The sequence below is a fragment of the Poecilia reticulata genome, linkage group LG2 (assembly GCF_000633615.1).
Source record: "Poecilia reticulata strain Guanapo linkage group LG2, Guppy_female_1.0+MT, whole genome shotgun sequence".
NCBI lineage: Eukaryota > Metazoa > Chordata > Actinopteri > Cyprinodontiformes > Poeciliidae > Poecilia > Poecilia reticulata.
This window is the reverse complement of record NC_024332.1, coordinates 37,999,058-38,022,755: the sequence shown is the minus strand read 5'-3', so window position 1 is coordinate 38,022,755 and position 23,698 is coordinate 37,999,058. Positions and strand designations below refer to the sequence as shown.

At 36.8% G+C, this 23,698-nt stretch overlaps 2 protein-coding genes across 2 annotated transcripts; both read right to left on the bottom strand.

Moving 5' to 3' along the window:
* Window positions 1–733: 733 nt before the first annotated feature.
* On the bottom strand, window positions 734–16,213 carry ralba (v-ral simian leukemia viral oncogene homolog Ba (ras related)). The gene is made up of 5 exons (XM_008402924.2): window positions 16,088–16,213; window positions 5,370–5,583; window positions 4,315–4,523; window positions 3,690–3,867; window positions 734–2,187 (listed from the first exon to the last, which is right to left on the bottom strand). Exons 2-5 carry the CDS (start codon window positions 5,481–5,483, stop codon window positions 2,065–2,067), a joined length of 624 nt encoding a protein of 207 aa, XP_008401146.1. The 5' UTR covers window positions 5,484–5,583; window positions 16,088–16,213; the 3' UTR covers window positions 734–2,064.
* A 2,331-nt stretch (window positions 16,214–18,544) lies between these two features.
* Window positions 18,545–23,233, bottom strand: rmp64 (ribonuclease MRP subunit p64). The gene is made up of 9 exons (XM_008402936.2): window positions 23,011–23,233; window positions 22,724–22,878; window positions 22,485–22,573; window positions 21,969–22,097; window positions 21,758–21,835; window positions 20,068–20,369; window positions 19,896–19,936; window positions 19,213–19,424; window positions 18,545–19,114 (listed from the first exon to the last, which is right to left on the bottom strand). Exons 1-9 carry the CDS (start codon window positions 23,096–23,098, stop codon window positions 18,781–18,783), a joined length of 1,428 nt encoding a protein of 475 aa, XP_008401158.1. The 5' UTR covers window positions 23,099–23,233; the 3' UTR covers window positions 18,545–18,780.
* Between the last annotated feature and the right edge of the window lie 465 nt (window positions 23,234–23,698).

The window sequence follows — 23,698 nt, the reverse complement described above, 5'->3', positions numbered from 1 at the left end:
TTGCAGCTCTGTTGCTACTGAAGGTGACCCTCCTCTCAAGTCTCAAGTGTTTTGCAGACTAGCAGCCTTTCAGCTTCTCATTCTCGAATGGGGAAAAGCATCAACACTCGTCACCATCTCATTGTTTTATATTTTTTTCCCTTCCCACTGCTGTGTAAAAACTAGATGTGAGCATCACTAATAGCCATCCAGCATCCCGATTCGTCCAGCAGGGTTGTGATTCTCTGCAGCTCTTACAACTCTAACCTGACCAGTCATTTTAGGTTCATGGCCTTGTCTTTGTAGGTTTTAATTTGTACCTTACTATTTCCATTTTGGATAAGATATTAAAGAGTGCTCTCTGAAAAATTATAAGCTTTGGATATTGTTCTGTAACCTATAACTTATCTGTCGTGCACTCATTAGTTTTCATAGTGCCAAATGTCCAACATTGTTTCCTGAACTAAAATTCCACAAAAGTGAGCTGTTAATGTTAATTAGCTGACTTCTGAAGGAAATTGGTTCAATTAATTTTATTTAGTAAACCTAATAGACAAATTAAATTACTTTTTTTTAAAAGTTTGTGTTAATACTTTTGATAGAATTTTAAATGCACACACCCACCAGGAGAGGATGATGTGCAACACCAAGCATAAATAGTGGTAAATGACTTAATTTCATTTGAGTATTGCTTTCATGAATCAGCCATGATTAAAACCTAAAACTCGTTTTAAATAATAAAAACATAAAAAGGTCAAGAATAAAGAAAAGAAACATTTATTTTGCAGCTTTCATGCTGCAAGGAGACTGACTCATGTTCACAGTAGAATGCATAAAACAAAGAAGGCATGTTACAAAGAATGGCTTAGGCAGTGGTAGAAACATCTCACTCACCACAGCACTTGATTAAACAAGAGTTAAGATGCAAAGCTTTGCTCAAGGACACAGTAAGGTAGTACAGTTCAGACAAATTGCTCTGTTGGAGCACATACATAGTGTACAAACATGGTTCGATTTGCAGTTTGGTTGGCACAAACACCACTGTGAACGAAACCCCCTTCCTATGGCAATGAAATGCATGTTATTAAAATGTAAAGAACCGCTGATTTCCTGCATTTAAACTATATTGACCACAACGCAGGCATGTCATTATTGAAGATTGTCATCAAAATGCCAGAACATCAACATTCCTTTAAAAGAAACAAGAAATACAAATCTGCACTACTAGAAAGGTCGGAGTATATGGATGCTTTCTTCTGTTTGTGATAAACTAGTAAATATATCGCATCAGATCTGCACAAAGAATTAATTAATGAGTTTTTCAGTCCCCAAAATTCTGCAGCTTTTTACCTGTAGGACTACAAAGAATTTATCTGATTGACTTTTTGTAATCCTACAAAAGAAGAAAAGAATATGAAATAACCCTGTTTGGCCACAAATCCTCTAATTGGATTCCACTACCTTGAGAATCATCTGTGGGCACAAAAGTCACAAAGTCTTGGGGAAAGATAAAGCTTACGCACTCAGAGGAAAAAAAATAAAAATAATCATTTGAAATGTTTATCAATTCAAAGCAGCCAAGTAGAAAGAATAAGTCTGAACAGACCAAATGGATGAGACCTTGGCAAAGCAGTAAATGTCACCATTAATGGACAAACATGACAGACAGCAGCATTATAGTTCCTACAGTTTGATGAACACAGAAACAAGAGGTCTGCATGATAAGGTTACGAGTGGCTTCGGAAATTTAACACGTTGTTTACTGAAATTCAAAGGCATTATTCAGCGATAAACAGTGGAGAAATTCTTGAGCAGCATAGTTAGTGTCACTGGCAGTTTGGTCATTAGCTTAGTGTGAGCCATCAAGCACTGCAGTTTAAGTCACAGTAACAACAGTGGTCATCTTCCAGTTTTAGTACGTAAAATTGGCAACAAAGTGGTTGAGATTGTTGTAGAGACTAATCTATCACAAGCCATTACAAAAATAATTATCAATTTCCCATTTAAATGACAATGAAAGACATCCGTTTTGTTCCCCGGCAATACAGATGTGTGTTGTGGCTTATATTTAGGTCCATGAAGAGCTCAAAGTAAACAGCATCTCTCTCTGAAACTCTTCTTACTCTTCTTGTTCTTTCCTTTCCCGTTTTTGTCCTTGTTTTCAGTCATTTTCTTGCCACGCACGTCGCGCATCAGGTCGAAGAATACCTGGAGGGAAAATGAGTAGCTACTTGTCACATGTTTGGGAGTCAGATAAAAATCAAACAAGTAAATTTGAGTTCACGTTACAATTCAGTACTGTACAGAATTTACAAGTTAGATATGAGTGGTTACTGTTAGCAAGTTGCACCAAGGTTTTACAAATTCATGGTTTCACAATCACCAAATTTTCCATCAGAGAGTGAATGGAGTAGTCATTGGTCATATGGAGGGAAGAAAAATGAATGTTGCTGTTTGTAAACATTGTCGTCAGAATGTAAATGATAACTTTTCTGGAGTGGGACAAAAGGTGTTTGGTGGCCATTTACTGTTACTGTGTCAATTTTTGCTAGAAATAGATATTTTTCAAAGAATCAAGTTGGAAGCGTGATCAGAAACAAAACAACCAGCAGTTTCTTGGAATTTGTTTTGCCTTTGGAACTTAAAAGGCAGTGACAAAGAGCCTCACTCATCTACTCTGCTAAAATAACAGAATTTTAAAATGGTTTAGGTCAGAGATGCCTTAATGGGGTCTGCATTCGGCCTGCGAACCAGATATCTGTGGCCCTCAAGCTGTGATTTTATTTAATTTTTTAAATATAGACTGAGGCGGCGTGAAATTGTGTGTTGTTTCCCTAGTAATAAGAAGACAACTAAATGTCAGCCATATCATAAAGCATGGACAGTCATCTCCATGTCAACCTGTCACTCGGTCATTACTGCTGCAACACCAGCACTTCCACTTTGGGAGCGGTTTTCTAGCTGAAACCTCCCCAGCACTAGAAAACGGCACATTCCAAATTTGCAGTGAAAGGAAAATTGACTTTTATGCATTAATTCTCCCTCCAACCAACACAAGCATGATTCTGCTTAATTTACCAAGAGATCGTCGGTACGACAAAGCATTTGAGAGCAAAGAGGCATTTTGAAGAGACATTTTCTCAAACTTTTGAGTCAAGAAAAGGAAGAATAAAAGCTCTATCACCATTTTATCAAGCTGCAAGTAGAATTCTTGTTTGATCCATGACACAAAACAACACAATCCAACAGCGTACGCACTCTTAGTGGCATGGATTTTAAAACAGATCTTACTGCAGATCTTGATTTCTTTGTTTACCGACAAATTCTGTGGAGGAGTTGATTCTTTCTGTTAAATTGAAAGAGTTGTAACTTTATATTAGCACTTATTTATTTTAATTTACAAGATTCTTGAATGATTTTGAGTACAACTGTATGTTGTATGTATGGACTATAATACATGGACCTTTGACTATGAAAATTTTTCATTTTGGTCCTTTGAGATTTGCATTTATACAACTCTGGTTTAGGTAAACTATGCCTATGAAGTAACTGACAACAGTCTGGCTACCTGAGCAGGCTGTGTTGTTTACTAACCAGTCAATATCAATGCTGTTGATTATGACCAACATAATCATAAGCATAAATTTACCATGTGCACCTATAATTTTAGCCTTTTTCTGTTTAGTAATGCAGTGAGTGAGCATTGGCACCTTATCCACGTTGGCTCTAGTTTTGGCAGACGTCTCTACATACTGGACCCCCCACTCCTCAGCCTTCCCGCGCGCCTCATCACCAGACACCTGCCGACGATCCTCCAGATCCGACTTGTTGCCAACCAGCAGGAGAGGGATCTTGTCCTCCTCCGCCTTCACTCGCAGGATCTGCTCCCTGCAAGCACAAAACAAAAACCCAATAAGCAAGTGCAAGGGTTGTCGAATACCGTTTTTGTACTTCGCAAATAATAGGTACAATTCTTTAACATTTAGCAGGAGCATCATTGTTTTTGTAATATAAAGGGTTATTTTCTTCCCTGCAAAACAAATCCATGTTGGACTGGATGTAACAGTTTTGTTGCAGGTTTTTTTTGGATCAGATTCAAGCAAATCTTTTTGTCAATTCCTCAGGACTGACACTGGAAAAAAGCAATTAATTTAATCCTAAACTGAACTTGTCTAAAACAATAACATGACCAAGGAGTAGAAAAAATGTAATTGAATCATTTCAGTGATCACAGTCATTACCAATATAGCAACATGTAATCTAATTTACATCTCATCAAAGTTGCGGACCTTCAACAGATGCCACATTTACGCGCTCGCCTCACTGCATCATTACCTGAACTCATCAGTGGCACTGAAGGACTCGTGCTCTGTGATGGAGAAAACCAGCAGGAAGCCCTCCCCGCTGCGAAAATAATTATCCCTGATAGCAGCATAGTCCTCCTGGCCAGCTGTGTCCAGGATGTCGATCTGGACTTCCTCCCCGTCCAGCACTACCTTCTTCCTGTAGCTATCTGCCTTAGTGGGTTCGTAATCTTCGACAAACTGAGAAGGAGAACATTAAGGCAACTTATTTGCTTGCGTTTTGGAGACTGTATGTGTGTTTTGCAGGAGGATGCAGAACACCAGATTTAAACAACCTGTCAACTTTTTCAGATTCCAGTCATAAAATTCAATATGTTTTCTTTGGATTTTATGGAAATCACCAACACAATGTAATGTATTTTACAGATTAAAATATGAAAGGTTTGACATGCATTTGTATTTACGTCCCAATGTCATTACTTTGCAGAATCATTGTTACTGCAGTGAGGGTGACACCGCCACCTTTACAAAAGAGGCCATTCATTTTGAAATTTTTACTAAAACAGCTCAATTTGAGACACACTGAATGGAGACCATCTGTGAAAAGCAGAACAGATTCTTACCTGAATGTGTGTCTGGGCCATTAAGCCGTTGTAAATGTACAGCAAACGTTTCTAACTTTTCCAGAGTTCACCTCAACATGACAGAGACCCAGGTTTTTAGGTGGGTCAGAGTTTGATTGTGCATTCACACCTCCCCAAATGAACTGGACTTTCCAGGCAAACAAATTGGGTGTGAAGGCACCCTCCCTTTCACTTGACAATTGCACACTTCACATCAAATAGCATTAAATCACAAAGAAGCTTGTGGTTGTAATGTGTAAAAAAAAAAGATCATATGATTTTATAGGAAGTTTGAGCTAGTGGCCTTATTAAAATGTTTTTAGCCTCTCCTATGTAGTCGTTCTGGGAGCCCTCATCTCATTTTAACAGCGTTTCCCAGGAGACCAATTAAACAAAGGGAACCGTGGTTAACTGATCAGACAGGAGTTTGCGGGTAGACCAGGTGTGTGTAGTATCAACTCACCTCATCATACATGAATTGCAGCGTGAGGGCGGACTTCCCCACACCTCCACTTCCCACCATTATCACCTTGTGCAGTGCCAGAGAACTCTGGTTTTTACCTTTATTGGCAGCCATCACTGGATTTTTCTTCGAGTCCTTCTCACACACTCAAACACGTGCACACTCGCACACGCAGTCACACACACACATGCACACACTCGCCCACAACAGCGACCTGTGAATGACAAGAGAGGAAACTTAGCAGTGTGTATAGTGGATAACATCAATAAGGAGGGAACATGGGAGAAGCGGATGGGCAGATGGCAGTTGTTACTTAACAGATAGCAGCGCTCTGTGCCAAGGCTCTAGGCCGAGTTCCAACAAATCTTGAATCTTAACACCCACCGCCCCCTTTAAAGTGCCAAATTGCCTACTCATGAATCCGAGAACTTTATAAAGTTGCCCATCAAAAGGTCATTGCAACTGATCAGGAGTAATGAAGCCATCATTCTCCACGGGCCAGGCTGAATTTACGAAAGCATTAAAACAGAGCATCATGTGCTAGAGCCATTAAAAAAAAAAAAAAAAAAAAAAAAAAAACTGACTGGCCATCTATCTGCTTTATAAGAGCCCTGCCCTGAGTAGGTGAAAGCTCAGAGTCAATTGCTTTTTGCCTGCTTCTGTATCTCCCATCCCTGTCAGATATAACTTTTAAACAGAGTGCTAACGGACTCAGCTGCAGATGCCTTAAATGTCTCATCTGAGCCTCAATTAAAATGGAAATTATTTCAAGTTTTGAATGCGCTGAGAGCTGAAAACCAAGCTTCTACTGTTCATATTTCTGCAGTTATTTAAAACTGTGATTATGTCTGCATTACTGTCACATTACAGCTGGATAAAACACACTCTTCACATTGTTCCTTTAGCAACTAGAAGTCCAATCATTTCATGTGTGCTTTAACCTTCATTTCCTGCTGAGTTTGTTTGCCAAGAGCGGTTTCTGTTTTGACAACCTTAAAAAGCCAACAAAAATATTTATCTTACTTTAGCCCTTGTAAGTGATGCGGTAATTTTCTTTCATTTAGGTTGAAGATATAAACAGATGGATAGACAAATCCACCTCACAACAATATACTGAATTTATCTCAAGTATTTTAATTTTTTGTTGCTTTCGCAGACTAAACATTTGACAAACTACAAGCTTTTAAAGAAGCCATGTACCATTATAATATTCCCGTTCAGCTTTGGCTGCATGTTGTTTTTTTTATGCTTCTTTTAATCTATTGTGGTCATAATAACAAAAGAAGCACTGAAAATTTGCGATGCATTCATCAGAGTGAGTGAGAGAGCAGCAACCGTTAAGACAAGCTTTCACTAACATTTTCGACTAAACCAACCTAAGTTGAGTTGACATTTTAAACTAGTGGCATCTTCACTGTTTCTATTATTAATAAGTATTACTTAATAAACAAAGCAGTTTCTGTATGCATTTTCAACAGAGAAAGAGGATTACTTACTCCGAGATCTCAAAAGCCTGCAGACATATTTAAATCTAGTATTTCAATGTCCGATAATAAAAGCTTATAAGGACAAAACAGCAACTTTGCATTTACACCCCTAGTCTTTCCGTTATCTATTAAAAGTCTTGCTCTGTCTCGCAGCCTCAATGAAAACGTCTTGATACGTAGAAAGTACCGTTTCTATTTATTGCTTCTTTTGACTTCATTTTAAAAACACCTTGCATCATTTAAGAAAGGGCTAACCTTGAATCTTCTTTCACTCAGTAACCTACTACCCTGAAAACTGTTGTTGTTAAGGTGGCCTGGAGAAGCGTGAGTATGACCAAGTGTGTTAATTTTAGTTAGTTAGTTTGTTTGAATTTTACGGCCAATCAAATTTGCCTCTACTCCGAATTGTTCTATTGCTCAATTTATGTGTGTCCACTTTAAAATGATCTAGTTACCGGGTCAATCTGTACAAGTCTTGTATATTTTGAAAAAAAAAAAAGAAAGTCACTGACTTGAACTAATCTGTTGGCAGAATAAAAATACCAGGAGGAAGAACTCAGAGTAATATTAGTAGCATCTTTAACCAGTAAATGCAGATAATCTATTTTATTAACTTATGGAATTCCTCTCATCAGATGGTAAATTACCAGACATTGTTCACAAGAAGATGATTTACTAGCAAGAATGTATCAGTGTTTGGTCTCCAGGAGACCATTTTTATAAAATTAGGGCTGTGTAATAATATCGATTTTGCGATATATATCAATTTTTTTTTTCTAGGGAAAAAAAAATATAGATAAGTATCGTAACATCCAACTGTCACCTTGCTCACTCACTGCTTGCTTTGCCGGGAGAGTGATTAGGTCATCAGGCTTAGAGTGATTCCTTCAGATGTTAAGTGTCAAGGTAAAAAGGTATCAAACTATTCAGAGCAGGGTACTTGGTGCACTTTATTTACTTTACAAATGCTATATAAGCTATAAAAGTCTTGCTCAGTACAAACTGGTTCAGTTTGCACTGTTTCAATTAAAAGAAACATGTTTTCTCACCACTTCTTTTATTCATTTTGTCCAGCTGTCGACTTTAAGTCTGTGTCCATGTCCAACCAGAGCCAGGTATTGTGTAGTTGGTGCTTTTAATCAGTTTTCAGTTAAATTAATTCAATCCAACTCTATAACAGTCACAAAATGTCACCAAAATCACTCTGTCCCTCTAAAATCTTTCAGAAAATCGCAAAGGTGTATTGAATTGTATTGTTTGCTGAATATTGCAATATATATTGAATTGTGAGCAGAATATCGTGTATCATATCGTGAGATTATTGTATCACTACAGCCCTAATTAACATGTTGTATCTTGCGAACCTAATAGAGAACACTCAGTAAAATAAAGTCCTCCTGGGTCCACTGTGCTCTGATAAAAAGCATTCTTCAATCTGTTATGTGAGCTGATCTAATATAAAGACTTAACACCATCATGTGTTTACCTTGCTCTGGATTGATGCCACTTCTGTCATATCAGTGCATAGAATACCAACTGAGCCATCCAGCAACAATGTATAGCCAAAAGCACAAGTCCAAAACAAAATACCAGAGCATAAAAATCGCTCTGAAAGAAGCTTTGACACAAACACTTCTGTAAGTTAATAATGTTTGACTCTCCTGGCCCCTCCTAATATGTTTAGTACCTTATCTTTAACATTTTCTCTGTCTGTCTCTATAGAGACAGATCCTTCCCTCCTCTCAGGATGTCATGCTAATGGAAGCACTGAGCTGATTCATAGCAGTATTAATAATCTGCTCCTCCCTAACAGTAAACATTTATTCTTGAAACCAGCAACACTCTCTTCAGGAGACAAGACTAAGAGGAGAAAGTCTTTTAAAAATACCTTAGAATTTCCACTTAAACTAGTCATTGCAAACGGAAGAAAACGAGCCCTAAAAATCAAATAAAACCTTCAAAAAGATCTCTAAATGGGCCACATGATACGAGAAGTTTGACCATTTTTAACAGATAACAGCATCTGAGGATGTGGCATCATCGTTCCACTTTCCCTAATCAGGGAATGAAGCCTGAACTTTGCTCTTCCTGTCTTTGTTATCCCAAACCAGGTCAGTGGAATACTTGATATGAAGAATGCCCACACAAACACATTTACACACATTCTTGTGGAACTTGCAGAATTCAGCATTTATGTATACAGGTCACCATTTTAATTATTCACATGTAACCCACTTCCCTGTGGACAAGCACAGATGGAAAAACTAGGAAGGAATTAACATCAAACTGAACTCGATAAACTAATTTAACCAAAAACCTCCAACATTACAGCAACACGGACAAAGTCAAGATAAACCAGTATTCTGGCAAGTCTCACATGTTTGGTGCAAGCCCTTTAAAGAGGATCAGGGGTTGTGAAAAGGGAGGGGTGAAGTGCAACAAACCACTTTGGTTGCTAGGCTTCTGAAAAATAGATGACACCATTACAATATGGACAGCAGACATTTATTAGCAAGCCCTTCCGAGAAACACCCAATCTTCCAACTGGTGTTTATTTTAAGGCATGGGTGAAACTAAAACAACTTTTTCCAGGATTCAGCATAGAAATGCCTGCAACTAAGCAAATTGTTCACTAACAGAAAAATGTACTTGCCCACCAGTTAACCAAAAGTGTTTCTTGTTGCAACCTTTGGTCATTTAAGTACAAAGTACGGGTGCACTGATTGCAGTTTTCTGGCTGATCACAGATCTTCAAAAAGTCTGACATGCCGATTCTAATTGTTTTGTCTGAAATGCTGCTAAAAAATAGCAAGAAAGGTACCGAGTTGGCACCAGTGGGGTCACTATTGTTTACTGTGAATGTGCAGACGACATCTTTTGGGCGGGTCAGTCAAACATCCCTCATGGCAGAGTAACAGAGGACAGTGGCTGGTTTTCTGTGGATAAAATCAGCTTCAAATTTAAGTATCAGCTGATCAAAATCTCCCAATATTCAGAAAATCATGGCTGAATTATTGGTGCACCTCTAGTACGAAGTGAAAATAATCACCTAACTTTGAAAACAATTTGGATAGCATTCGTTGCTCATAAGCATTTCTGCTTGTACATTGGTATGGTCAAAGAATATCCACCATCTTTTTTTTTTACAGGTAATGACTAACTGTATCATTTATGAACAGTAGCTTGGTCTCACACAGGTGTTGCATTATTACCTTTCAAGATTAATAAGAGTTGCATCAAACAACTTATAACAAATATTATGGTAAAGTCAATTATGTACAACACTACAAATAGGTTAGTGGAAGACTTATTTCTTACAAAATCATCTTTTACAGGATTACTGCTACAAACTATTTAGTCACAAAACAGTCCCATTTCTGGTATCTAACTTAGCCTTGAATCTCAACAAATTAAGTCATGTTATTGTGTCTGTGCTATGTGTGCACTGATGTATTAAATAGACATTTGAACCTCATTTGATTTCTTCTGTCCATCTACTGAACCTTCAAACTGAGGTTTGTGATAAGATCATCTGCTCACCTCACCCTCAAAGATGGAAAACTAAATTAATCTCAACACTGACAACTTACCAAGTGAGCAGAAACACTTAATTACTAATTGGAGCAAAAAGTTTGTTGAAAGCTCAATTATATACATATATATACACATATTTTTCTAGAGAACTGCTTTGCTCTCCTTCATGTATGCATTACTCTTGTTGCATCTATAAATCAAACAGCAAATCATCTTTTTAGTATTTGCTACAAGTCTCAAAATTAACTCCAGGAACTGAAGGATAAACCTGGCTCTCATCTTGCTGTGCCAAAACAATAACCTGACAGAGTCACAGTAATGAGAGGAGAGTAAGAATGGGTAAGGCGTTCCACGATCCCAGACCAGGTTTCAAGACTACGACTTCTTTATCACAGTGCAACAAACAGTGCAGAATTTAAGCGTGAAGCCCTGCAGGTGGCTTTGCAGAAGTGTGTTTGGTTCTTCATATGTAGCAGTTATAACAGTCACCGCCTGTGGAGATCAGGAAATGATTTACTATACTTAAAAAGGCAGCTACACCCCATTTTCGTCCTACAATGCATACTAACAAGTATTTGCCTGTGGGAGTGTACAGAGAAGCCTTTGACAAAACTGGGCAACTGAGACCTTAAATCCTCCCTGTGCCAGAATCCTCCCGACTGCAGCAACACTAAGTGGGCTGCTTTTCTTTTTCAAACCAATCTCTATTTAAAACACTTCCTGTTTTATTTAATATGAAAATATCTTCAAGGTGAAAATGAGGTACTGTCTAAACTGTTCCCAATAAAACAAATTAAGTCTTTTCTAGGGTTGAAACAATTGGATTAATCGTGATTAATCAATTACTGAAATATTTGTCAATTAATTTGGTAATCAATTAATCATTAAATGGAGTTAACAGACTCTTTTAGAGATCATCTGCAGAACAAACACCACCCTCAGAGTAGTAATTAAGCCAAAATTGTGCAAACAATATTGCATTTCAGATTAAATATCTTCTTTGTCTATAAATACGTTCTACCTTGAACTCCTTAATTGGCATAGTTTTGGTTTCACCGGGTTCATATTCTGGCAAATTGTAGACAATAAAGTGTTTATTTTCTCATTTAAAACATGAATTGAACTATTTTATTTGCAAGTGATGCTTTGGTAGCTTTTTGAGAAGTATGATATTTGCAGCAACATGCAAAAAGTCAAGAAAGGCTTCTTGGAATAGCTGAGCTTCATTTGGATGTTTTTTTTCTTAGTCAGAGAGCTTTAAGGTAAATGCAGTAGTGTACTGTCCTGTATTGAACATGATCTTAAATTTGGTGGTCACTTCTGAAGACACCCACTTCAGTTTGTTATTTAAGTTTTTCTGTTTGTTTGTTTTTGCATAGGTATGTGTATATGTTATGGACCACAGAGATGAGAAGCTCTGAAATTAATTAGCATTTTGTCATTTCTATGCAGCAAAGTAAAGGCATTTTAACARGGGTATGTCACTTTTTTAACCACTGTTTGTTCAAAAATCATTTCATTACTGCTGAGCAGCAGCCAGCTGCCCATTTACCATCTCCTTAAAGGTTAAGTTACATACCACCACCTATGCATAGGGATGACACCTATAGCTACAGTTTCACAAAGTAATTCTATTTGTGTCCTTGTCCCAGAATAGAAGCAGAAAAAAGGAAAAATGATTTATTGACTCAAAGTGTCTTTAACTCACTTACAGTAGGTACCCATGTTTTCCCCTTCAAGGTCAATTTTATTGGGTTGTTTTCTGAACAACCTACCATGTTGTGCTAAAAACAACCAGACAGGTCATTCAGTAATGCAGGTGAGCATTACTGAATGATATTATTAATCCTTAATATTAATAATCCTTAATATTTTATACATGCTCCATGTATGATTTTGTATTTTACAGATTACAAAAAAACTATTCCATTTTATTTTTTATGGATCTTTCTGTGTAAAGTCCAGTTATTTAATGAGAAGTCAAAGTCTGTAGCTCTGCATAGCACCTGAGTAAATTTGGATCAGATTAAATGTGCAAAATTTAAATGTACAAAATTAAATTAATTTTTCCACATTAATACCTGGTATCTGAATTTAGGTCAGAATCCACGTATTATTACATGTTAAGTTGAACTAAGCGTCTAGAAATATTTTAAAAGGTAAATTCTAGCAGTACTAGTATACATTTATTGTCACATAAAGAACAATGACTATGCAATAAAAAAGAATGACATTATTAAAGCATTGCTTTGCATTATTTGAAAAGAAGACAAATAACATTTTTATTGAAAGGTTAATTTAGAAAAACTTGAAGAATTTTTCCACTTTAAATTTAAAAAATAGAAACATGCTGTTTAATGCTTTCTGCACCCTTCATTTTGCCACTTTTATACAGATATAGATGTTTGAAATTTAAGGTAGAAATTTGACAATGGGTGAGGTCCAAATTAATCACTCTGTGCCGTCTGCTTTCAGATTCCCCAAACAAAAGCATTTCAATTCAAATGTTTTTAAATTCATTAGAGGATTACAAGTCATTAAAAGTGCTCTRAATTTTACTAAAACAATMAAAAGAGTGATTAGTACTGGTTATCTACGGCATCATATTGTTGTGTAAATTCATATTTCTTAATTTGGCTTGAGCATTTACATAAATACACACACCATCAGGTTTGTGAGTAGAGACAACCCACTCAGTGTTGGTCAGTGAAACGATGGCCTTGATTAKAGCGTATTCAGAGAGTGAGAGACTGAGGAAAGAGGGGGTTGTGATCTGAGAGACTCCAGGTGTCCCTACATTAATGAGAGCTCTAAAACTGGAAACTCTCCTGCTGCTGATTAGGATGCAACAAATACAATTACGAGAAATTATTATTTAAAATTTAAGAAAAAGAATCACAAGCTGCATATGAACCATGGAAGAAGAAAATAGCATAAATTCAGTGAAAGTAGATCTAAAATTTCTGACACTAACAGAAGTTTCCATCACACTGAAACAAAGCTGCATTTTAAAAGGCAAACAATTGCCATAGGTAGCATCTGTCACAGCTTGGTAAACATGCCCACCGGCAGCAGCTGTCAGCACTGATTTGGAGAGAATTTACGAATATGAATAATATATATATATATATATATATATAAAAAAAAAGGTTCAACGTTTTTACAAATGTACATTTGCATAACTTGTTCCTCTTCCTTGGGGGAAACAGGATGCTCCGCTGTGTATTGCTAGTTCCTTACATCCTCATCTGCTTTCATCATCAAAAATGAGCTGAAGCTAAAACTAACAATGTATCAGCTGATTGTCARAATCAACATAATTCAAGTCTCATTTAGTCACTCAGTCAATCACATTAAATGCAAAAGTAATTAGTAATTTTCTATGTGTTTTTATTGAATTTATGCATAGAATATTAGAAGAATAACAATGCAAAAAAAAAAATATATATATATATATCGTATACAAAATCCCAGTTATGTAGTGTTTGAACTACAAAAGTGACTGTATGGAATGTGGTATTTGTCTACTGTTATATGCCAGGTGTATGAAAAAAGATTMCATTTTGTCAGGAATTACTATGACAAGTTTGAGGTGGGAGTTGTTTTTGCCAATAGCTTCAGGCTACAGGAAAAGAGACACAAAAAGACCCATCTACTCATGTTAAGCTATTGTGTGCTTATTAGAACTTTGCTTAAAAATCTGAACTATTCGTTTGACAGTTGTGATGCAAGTGTGATCTGCTTGTAAATGTCTTAATTGCACACACTGTAGTGGCAACAAGTGACACACTCTGCTGTTCACCTCAACAGTACTTTCAGTGACGACATATAGTGTTTGCTGTATCTTTTTGACCTACAAATGGCACAGCAGGCAGATAAAAAATAACATGAAATCAGCAAAGCTGCATGTTATTTGCGGACAAACATGAGGCTTCACTTTAATATAAACTGTAGGTGTGCCTCTGTGCCTCATGTAGTTTTGGTTAAAATATGTCCGGYCTTCACTCTCTGAAATTACTCACACTGAACAGGGTAGCCAGAAATTTTACTCAAGTAAGAGGAGTGATACTTCATTCTACTCAAGTAAAAGTATAAAGTACAGTGTAATAAAATTACTGTGAAATTTTTTTTTCCTCCCAAAAAAAGTTACTTAAGTAAATGTCATTAGTTACTACCCATCTCAGAAAGGTGAGGTTTGGATATGAGCCATCCTGCCTGACTAAAGAGAAGTGATGAGGGGAAAAATGTCYATCTTGCTCTGACAAGTTACAGAGTAAAACAAAGACAGAAATYGTTTAAAACTATTTTGCCATTTTTAACTAAAAGACTTGTGTGGTCGTGCGTGTTAATGTATACTTTCAAATGCCTAMGTAATGTTTCTAAGTTACAGCAAAAAAAGTCCTACACTAAAACATAGGCAACTTTGTGGAATCAAAAAAGGTAGTTATCTGATATATCCATTGTGTTTCAAAGCTGAGTAGGCACTGTGTTAGAAGTAACATTTGAATCAAATCAGGGGGGGGGGGGGTGAAACCCTCAAATGATGTTTGCTGTGAGAAGAAAAAATACCTAACAGTCTGCATTAGCTTCTTAAAAGCCAGGCCAAAACCCTACAAAACTGCCAAGCAATTCTTAAGCTGGTTTCCCTGAAAATGCTGCAAATGTGCTGGGCTCAGCATTCTGTTCACGAGTTGTTTATGGGGGGATGACTGCATGTTTCATTCCAAAGCAGATCCTAAATCAACAAGTTTATGCAGCCAGTTATCTKGAAAAGGAAACACACATTTCACTTCCCCTGCTACCTAAATGGACCTGTCATTAATATCGAGACGGAAGCGTGGTGCTTTGCTAACACCGTCCTACACGCCCCTCTTTTTTACTCAAAAACAGACAGGGGAAAACCAACCCGCATCTCTACATTACACTGTTTACATGTAAACCATCATCTGGCAACTGACCGAACTGGCTTTGGATCTTTATGACTCTGCATCCTTTAAGAGAGGAAAATACGAACGTAAAACCTAAAGATCAGGTTGCCTRGTCTGAAGATACCAACGGATTTACAACATCAGCAGAAGAACACATGAGCTAGTTTGGGTGTGTCTTCTTAGTGGCAAAACTTTACAGCAGTAACAATTATTACCAAGGTGCTTATTCAAACATTTAATGGTGGAAGATATTATTGACGTACTTATATTATGAGGAACTCACAAGTTTGTTAATATTAAAAAGAGTAGTTCACCCACTCGGGCTTTAACAGTTGCGAATACCGTTATTGTTAAAGAAAAAGTAACAGTACTTCCAAACCGCAGCGAAATGAACATAAACGTTTATTCGGAGTACAAGTCAGAAAAAGAAAATGAAGTGCTTACTAAGATTACTAACAGATCTAGGGAAAATGTCCAAATGTTGTGCTAGCGTAAACTCAAACAATGGTGCTGGTATTATTCTACTATTAATCTGGTTTTCTATTTAGAAAAAAGTTTGACAACCACCACAACGTGACGATTTCACCACATTAATCTGGTAACTACCAGTTTTTAAACACCCATATTCCGTTAAACACTGAGCACTTTGCCTCTAGCAGTCACTCGATATGCCCTTAAAAACGCATGGTAACGTTATTTCAAGAGCMRTGCTAATAAGCACATAATAGTACAACTACTTTACCGAGATAAGAAGATGTGGATGCCTTACCGAAGCGTAGTTCCAATGACTGCCCTTGGTTGATGCTATCTAGCTGACTGCTTTTCCGGCGCAGACCGACGCATTGGTTCTCCAAATACAAACCGCTCCCGTAACAAAAGCCCCACCTTACGGAAGTAAAAAACAACAGATGACAGGAAGTGACGCATCTGCCCTTGCTCCAGTTAAAGAACCCGGTTTGTGGTTTTTGTATCTTATTAAAAAAAAAAAAAAAACATGCAAGCAAAATTGTTAGAACTGTGTGGGACTGTGAGAACCAAAAACATCGTCCAACCAACTTCTTAAACCACTTAACCGAAAATAAAAAAAAATAAAACACAAATGCAAAACAACCAGAAAACAGATCTTGTGGTTTTTAAATMTTGTTCTGAAAGGCTTTTTTTTTTCAATTTCACAGTGGAAAAACAACTAGGACAGATAATTGATTCAAAATTATACTATGTAACAAGGGTAAAAAGTAAAACGTTCAAAGTCACTGCAATATTGTATGAAACTAAAGACATAAAATGCAGCAGCAGAAGTGACCTTTCAAAGAAAGCCAGTTCATCACACATTCAAGAGATAAACAGAGACCAACAATACCTGCAAACACTTACTTCTAAGTTCTGCTTAGACCCATCCATCCATTTTCTGCACACCCTTGTCCCTTAGTGGGGGCGGGAGGGTTGCTGGTGCCTATCTCCAGCTAATGTTCTGGACGAGAGGCGGGGTCACCCTGGACAGGTCGCCAGTCTGTCGCAGGGCCTGCTTAGATCCATGAATCAAATTTATGAATCTGAGAGCATGTGTAATACTTGGTTCATACTGAATCCAGACCAAATAGCTTACAATGGCAAGGTTACATCAGATACTTTCTTAATCTTATAAACATTTAGCACTATGATGCTCTTATGCAAATATTTCATCAYAGTCATTTTAATCCTTCTAATCTTATAAAATAAATAAAATGTAAAAAATTCTAAACGTTGCATASATTGCATTTTTCTTTTTACATTTTAGGATAGAAAACAGAACCAGCTTCCAGAAAGTGCAACAAAACCTGTATTTTTGGAGAAGACAATAAAGTCGTGTCATGTTTTATCTTAATATGCACTCAAAACTCAGTACAGCAATAAAATCCTAACTTTATGATTGTACCTTGATCTTTGGATAAAGATTAACACATTAGGACAAAAGCCTTGTTTTTTTTATTATAAAGATCTAAAAACTGTTAAAATTACAGGTTTAAAAGAGCTACCAATTAATTGGTTAGAGGCACGACAGTGGTGATGGAGTTCTCAGCCAGAAAAGGTATCATTGCATTTAACATAATCTGAATTGCAGGATCTCATGGATTTTAAGATTAGATTGTTTAAGAGCATTAATAAAGCAGCTGATGATGGAGTAGATTCTGTAATTTACAATGAGTTTTTATTGCAAAGCTACAACAGAGCAATCTGGACCTTTGATCTTAAAAGGAACTGAGACATAACTTGTCTAGATATGAGTTTATGAGCTGTAACAGATAATAAAAAGACCCAAGTTCCATTGTTTGGTTGCGCCTTCCAAAAGTATTCATGACTCTTGAACTTTGACCTTTTGTTACGATTCAAATGCACATCTCAAAATATTTTATTTGGATTATTGTAACAGAATAACACAAAGTAGAGCATATTTATGAAGTTTAATTATTTTGATTTACAAAGAAAAATCTGAAAAATATGACATTTCAGTGATTCTAGAAAATAGGGACAAAATGGGTTTTAATTTTCCCATTTTTTAAAAATTATCTCTCAACCTTATGTATGCAAATATGACAAATAATATTTTGGACATGTAAATATGCTAAGATGCAGGGTGCCAGTTATAACATTTTTTTAAAAATTACATTTTTAATCGACCTGACCTAGAACTTTGTCATCAACATCTGGCAAAAATAAATATAAAATGATTTTATAATTATTTATATGACTACTTATACTTAATTRTCATAACATATAATTTTAGHATTTCTTTAATTGTTTTAAACTATTATAATGTATTGAGTTCTGCTCCTGGACAAGGGATTTTACAGGCATCATCCWCCGACTACAATGTTTAAAATAAAAAAATATTCAGCAAACACCAGGAAAATATACATCATTGTGCTCACATGACCCAAGTTAGTTTAGTCAGATATTTGAAAAAATTATATTTTGTGTATATTTTATTCAAATTTTGTGCTTTATCCATAGGACCTGTTTTGTCCCTATTCTCAATAATCACCRATTTGTATTCAACTCAATACTTGGTACCACCAGCCACAAAAGTACGGCTGAGAACTTCTGGAATATGTCTTGGCYAGAGCTCCTTAGCATTTSGTTTGTACTTTACGTGGTCCGTGTTAACACAGAGGCATAGTGTGTGTAGATCTCTTGTTTCCCTGGTATTTTCATCACCCTCTAGCCATTTGAAAGCAAACTACAAAAGTATTATCTTAGAATCTTTATGTTCCAAAAATTCAGAATAAAACAGAATTCATGTACAAAATTACAGAAATGCATCCGTGTCCTGTGTGATCAGGTGCAGCGATATAACAGGTATAAAATGTAAATGTATCTGTTCTAATACAACACTTAGCATAAATGCAATTCACACATTGACTACTGACTTGATGATTGACCTTCACTCAATGTTGTCAACTCATTAGTCTTGTCTATGAAGCATTACAAGCCTGCAATTGCAAATATATCATCTATGTCTTCATTGCTATCTGGGTTATTAATCTGTAATGCACTCCTGCTTGAAGCCTTGCTTTTCCCGACATCTTTAAAATACACCACTGGCCCAGAGTCTTTTTGCTGTCCAAGCAGTACTGTCCTCTTAAAACTAGACCTGGCTCTAGATAACATAAATCTTTTCCAGAGTGATTCAGAATGACYTCTTCGGCCAGTGATCCTCTTCGTTACGGCCGGAAAACGAAAAGTCCTCACTGCTGATCCCTGGGGAGACACAGCCTGGCACACTTCTCGTCTGAAAACCCGAAGCTTCCTCTGAACACTGAGTAAAAGGCCAGATAATGAGCGCAGTTAGCATTCAAAATGTGTCACAGAAGTTGAAAGTCATGGCTGAACAATTTTATGTTTTATTCATCTTACTTGTGTCCTCCTGMTTCGAGACACTTCATCTTTTGGCACTTTAAATGCAGGAACGTAAGGAGACGYTTTGTCCTCTTCATTCTTTCAGATCCGCACCACTGAATTATCTCCTCCAKATTGGCAGCCAGGTGTGTGAATGTAGTAGCCTCACTCACTTGTTTCTTGAACTCTTGTTTCTTGACTTTGTTGCTCAATTTTGAGACAGTCTTGTGCTTTGAGATCAAAATGAGTCAATAAGGTAACTAAGGACAAATAAATACTTGATAAAGGCTTGTCTTGTCAGGAGATAAACATGGGTTCTACTGCAGCTTAATTTTTTACAATTCGTGTTTATTTTTTTGTTATTACTTTGACTGTGGAGACTGAAAAGTTTAAATAAAAAGCTCATTTCTGATACAAGAAGTAAGAAGTATCCAGGTGTTCTCTAGTCTTTCCCATTTTAAGAAGTAACTAAGACAAATCGACCACAGGAAGCCATGAATTCCTAATTAGAAGTCCTTACATTTTGTTTTATTTGCCATAATTTTTGTGTACAAATATATAAATAGGGGATTTTTTTATATATATATGTACTAAATTCACTTCAATTCAATTTTCAATTTGGTTAAAGTTTTCTGTGAAAAAAAAAATCAGCTGTATATGGCACATGTCAAAGGAATAAACATATTGGTTATCATACTGACCTTGAAGATAAAAGGCTTGTCGTCAACATCAAAACCAACACCTGCAAATAGATTTTTGTATAACAATTGGTTAGGAGGAGAGAAATTTTGCAAACACCTGATAAATGGAGATAATTGGTTTGTCAAATTGCTTGCTCTGGTCTTGGGCTTGAATAATCAGGTGACTCCATACCTCTTTTTCTTTCCACAGCCATCCCAAGGTCTTCTTTAAAGGCCATCTGCTGTTTATTGTTTTTGACTTTAGCTTTCTTTGTTGTTTGGCATTTTGTTTTCTGATTTTTAGGACAAGCGTGAAACGCCGGATGCTTCTTGAGCACTAAAGCATCAGAGGGACCCAGGAACTCAGCCATATCTGCTGGCAAGACCGTGTCGGTGAGGAAGGGCATGGGTTTGGCTTGGGCTACTGCTTTCAGGAGTTCCAGGAGCCACTGGTAAAGACTGCAAAGGCTGACCAGTAAACCACGAAAAAACACCCTGATGAAGCAAAAGAACCAGATCAGTCATTTTATATGAAAAGAGAAAGCATTTCCAAAAGGCCACCCTAACAAAATTCTTTTATGTATTATGTACAATACACAGCAGCCTAAAGCCAGGAATGCAGTTTCACAGGAAAAGTCTTTTCCTGCAGCATCAATTAGCTCCAATAAAAATGGCTGACAGAATTGGCAGAAATAGCTTTTATATACTCCTGCTTTGGAGAAATCAATCACAGACCCAAGCACAGTGGAACAGTGTATGAGCTATAAACTTTACAGTCCCACAGAGGAGAGGCTCTGTGCCAGGAGGTATTTGGATGGCTTCCATTTCTGTCACATTCATCATCAAATTTCTCCACAAGTAATCACCAGTAATGTTTGCTTTCAGTCACTGTTGTTACAGATCATTTATAAAATTTACCACTGGCTACTTAGTCCGAATCAGATTTCTTAGAGTTATCCTTACCCCTAAATGTCTCCCCATTCCTTAGTATTTAATTCAATAAGTGGTTCAAATATCCTCCAAAGAAATGGGACACTTCTTCACGAATCTGATACATCAGTTTTCACTGAATCATGCAAGTAAGGATTACTGACTTAATATGGCTGAGTGTGTTGAGTAAACAGTTATCAGCAGACATCAGGCTACATTATTGTTCAATGCTTGTTAAAGTGGAACCAAACTGTAATGCAGAAAGTACCTTATACAGTTTTGGAAAAAAAAATAATTTCTGAAAACACGTCCGCTTCCTGAATGGGAAGTATTCAGTCCCAATGTTTGATGATTTCCAACACAAGCAGAAGTAATAATGATGTGGTCATATTAACATAGTCAGTGCCAAAGACTGGTGGGGAGCATGAAGGGAAGAATAACATTTAAAATCATTTTATTCAAACCAAATATAGATTTCTCAACTCTATCCAGGGTAAAATATCGGTACTATTAAAAAAAATAAAAAATTATGAACTTGTTTCCTTTGAATTGATTTATATTCAATTCAAAATACCTAATTAATCCCAAAGAGGAATGAAATGTTTTATTTCATATTCCCTAACTTCTACAGATACGTAGATGGTAATGGGCAGGAAGGCTCTTCTGCAGCAGTCTGCACTACAGCACGTCTGAGTATCCACTGACTGAAAAATTATTATTTTATTTTAATTAGAATGGTTGTTGTGATGGTGTCATGCTATATATTGATAGTGTCACACTTAGTTTCTAATTTCTGGTCAAAGAAACAGGAAATCTGAATTCTGATGGTTTCAACCTTTGATTTCTGAGTCAAATCATTCTAAAAAGCCGAATTAAAGTTATTTTATTGTGCTGCTCTATCTCCCACATCCAACTGGGGCTGCAAATATGAAAAAAATTAAGTAGCTACTTACCATAAACGACTCAGCATGCTGGTTAGCACCATATTCAGGATGAGAAACTCCTCCCATTTCATCTGCCGCTTTGCTAATCTGAAAAATGAATCAAAGACAAACTAACTCTGACAGAGATGTTCCAAGATGCATCACAAACCCTCTTTTGGGTCTAATAAAAATAACATTAAAACTTGATCTACAGAACAGCATGAACTGCTAAGTAGGATACATGAAAGCTCTGCTGCAGCGAGACAAAGTGCAGCTCAGCAGCTTGCCAGCTCCCAGCACTTTCAGACAGGTCCACTCCAGCATGGGTTGACTCGGAACATCACAGTCACCCTTCTTGTCGCACAATGCCCTAAAACCCATGAAGAAACTGTAATTAGAGATCGTACATGCAGCTGCAATATTGTAAACAAAATGGCTTTGCAGACACTAGAGAGTGGGGAGCACAAATGATCGTGGGATTTTTGGCTTCACAATGAAATAACAGCAAACTGAGTGTAGATTTTCTCTTCAATACTCCCTATTATTTATAATTTTCTCATACCGTTCTGTTAGAGTAAAAAAAAAAAAAATCACAATTAAGGAGTTATAATAAGAGGATTAGCCATTAATCCCACATTTCTCATGGCTGAAAAAAAATGCAGACAAAGAATTGTAATAAGTGCATTGTGTTTTGTAACACATCTGACTTGTGTGTTAATGATAGCTGTATTTAGAACAATAATTTGTTAAAACTTACATTTGAAACTGATTGGGACATAGTTCTATTAGCCCCTGAAGAGCAGCGTCAAGCTTCATAGTCTTGAGTCTGTTTACACATTGTTCAACCTGTAGTACAAAAATGGACAAGATCATGTAGAAATTCAGGTTTAGATTGGAAAGTCTGAAACTTCTATTGCTGCTCGACATTCTGAGACTTGAAAAGAGAAAATGTGACACAGTGAAGCATAATGTGGGGTTTCTGCCTGCAGTTCTCACCTGCTGAAGGCCCTTGAAGGTCTTGTTCCCCCTGTAGCTGTTGTTCAGGACGTGCATCAGATCGTAGAGAAGCCGGATCTCCGTCTGCAGTAACTTACTGTGAAGGAGCTTCAGGACATCGTCGTTTTTCAGCAGCAGGTCTTTGAAGAGTCTAACTGCAAAACATAAAAGGGTAGATTGTCAGTATCCCTGCAAAAAGCACGTGGTTAGGTGTATAATTTCGCTTCATGTGTCTATAAGAATGAGCACACAACAAGGTGAGACATTTTCTGTTTGGACGTTCAAACCTGTTTTTGGAGCAACTTTTATGCGGACGATTGAAGTTGCACAGGGGTAAGGAATGTTTACCCTGTTCCAAAGCCGTTCCTCTGCCATGCTCCTCTGCTTGAAATGTGCGGAAGTGCAATAGCCAATAGCTTTTCCAACAAAGGTGACGTCAGAGTTAGCCTTAAAGGAGCCGCAACAATATTAAACCTCCACGGTACGGATTACTTGCATTTTCTTGCCCTAAAACAGACTGCGCATCCAAATCTAAAAAACTAATTATATGAATTTGCATTTTCATTACTAATAGACATATCAAAATAAAACATACCTAAAAAAAGAGTTATTTTATTTGAAAATAATTTAATTAATTAACCCATGTACAGTTATTAATTATCTACAACAGGGGTGCCCAAACTTTTTGAGAGCAAGATCTACTTTTTCTCTCACCAGCCGCCTGAGATCTACCTCATGACACAAAGACATAAAAATTGCAAATTAAACTCTATTGACTTATTTTATATGGGAATATACATCAGTTATAGCAGAAATGAAGTGACAGAAAACCTAATCCAGTTTCTTCCTCAGTGAGATTCTGACACTGGGAGCAGCTTACTGGTTTCTCAGTCAGAAGCTGGTTGCAAACCTGACGCCAGCAGGTGTCAGTCAGTCATGGTAGATCTGAAATTTGGTTTGATGACCTCAATATGA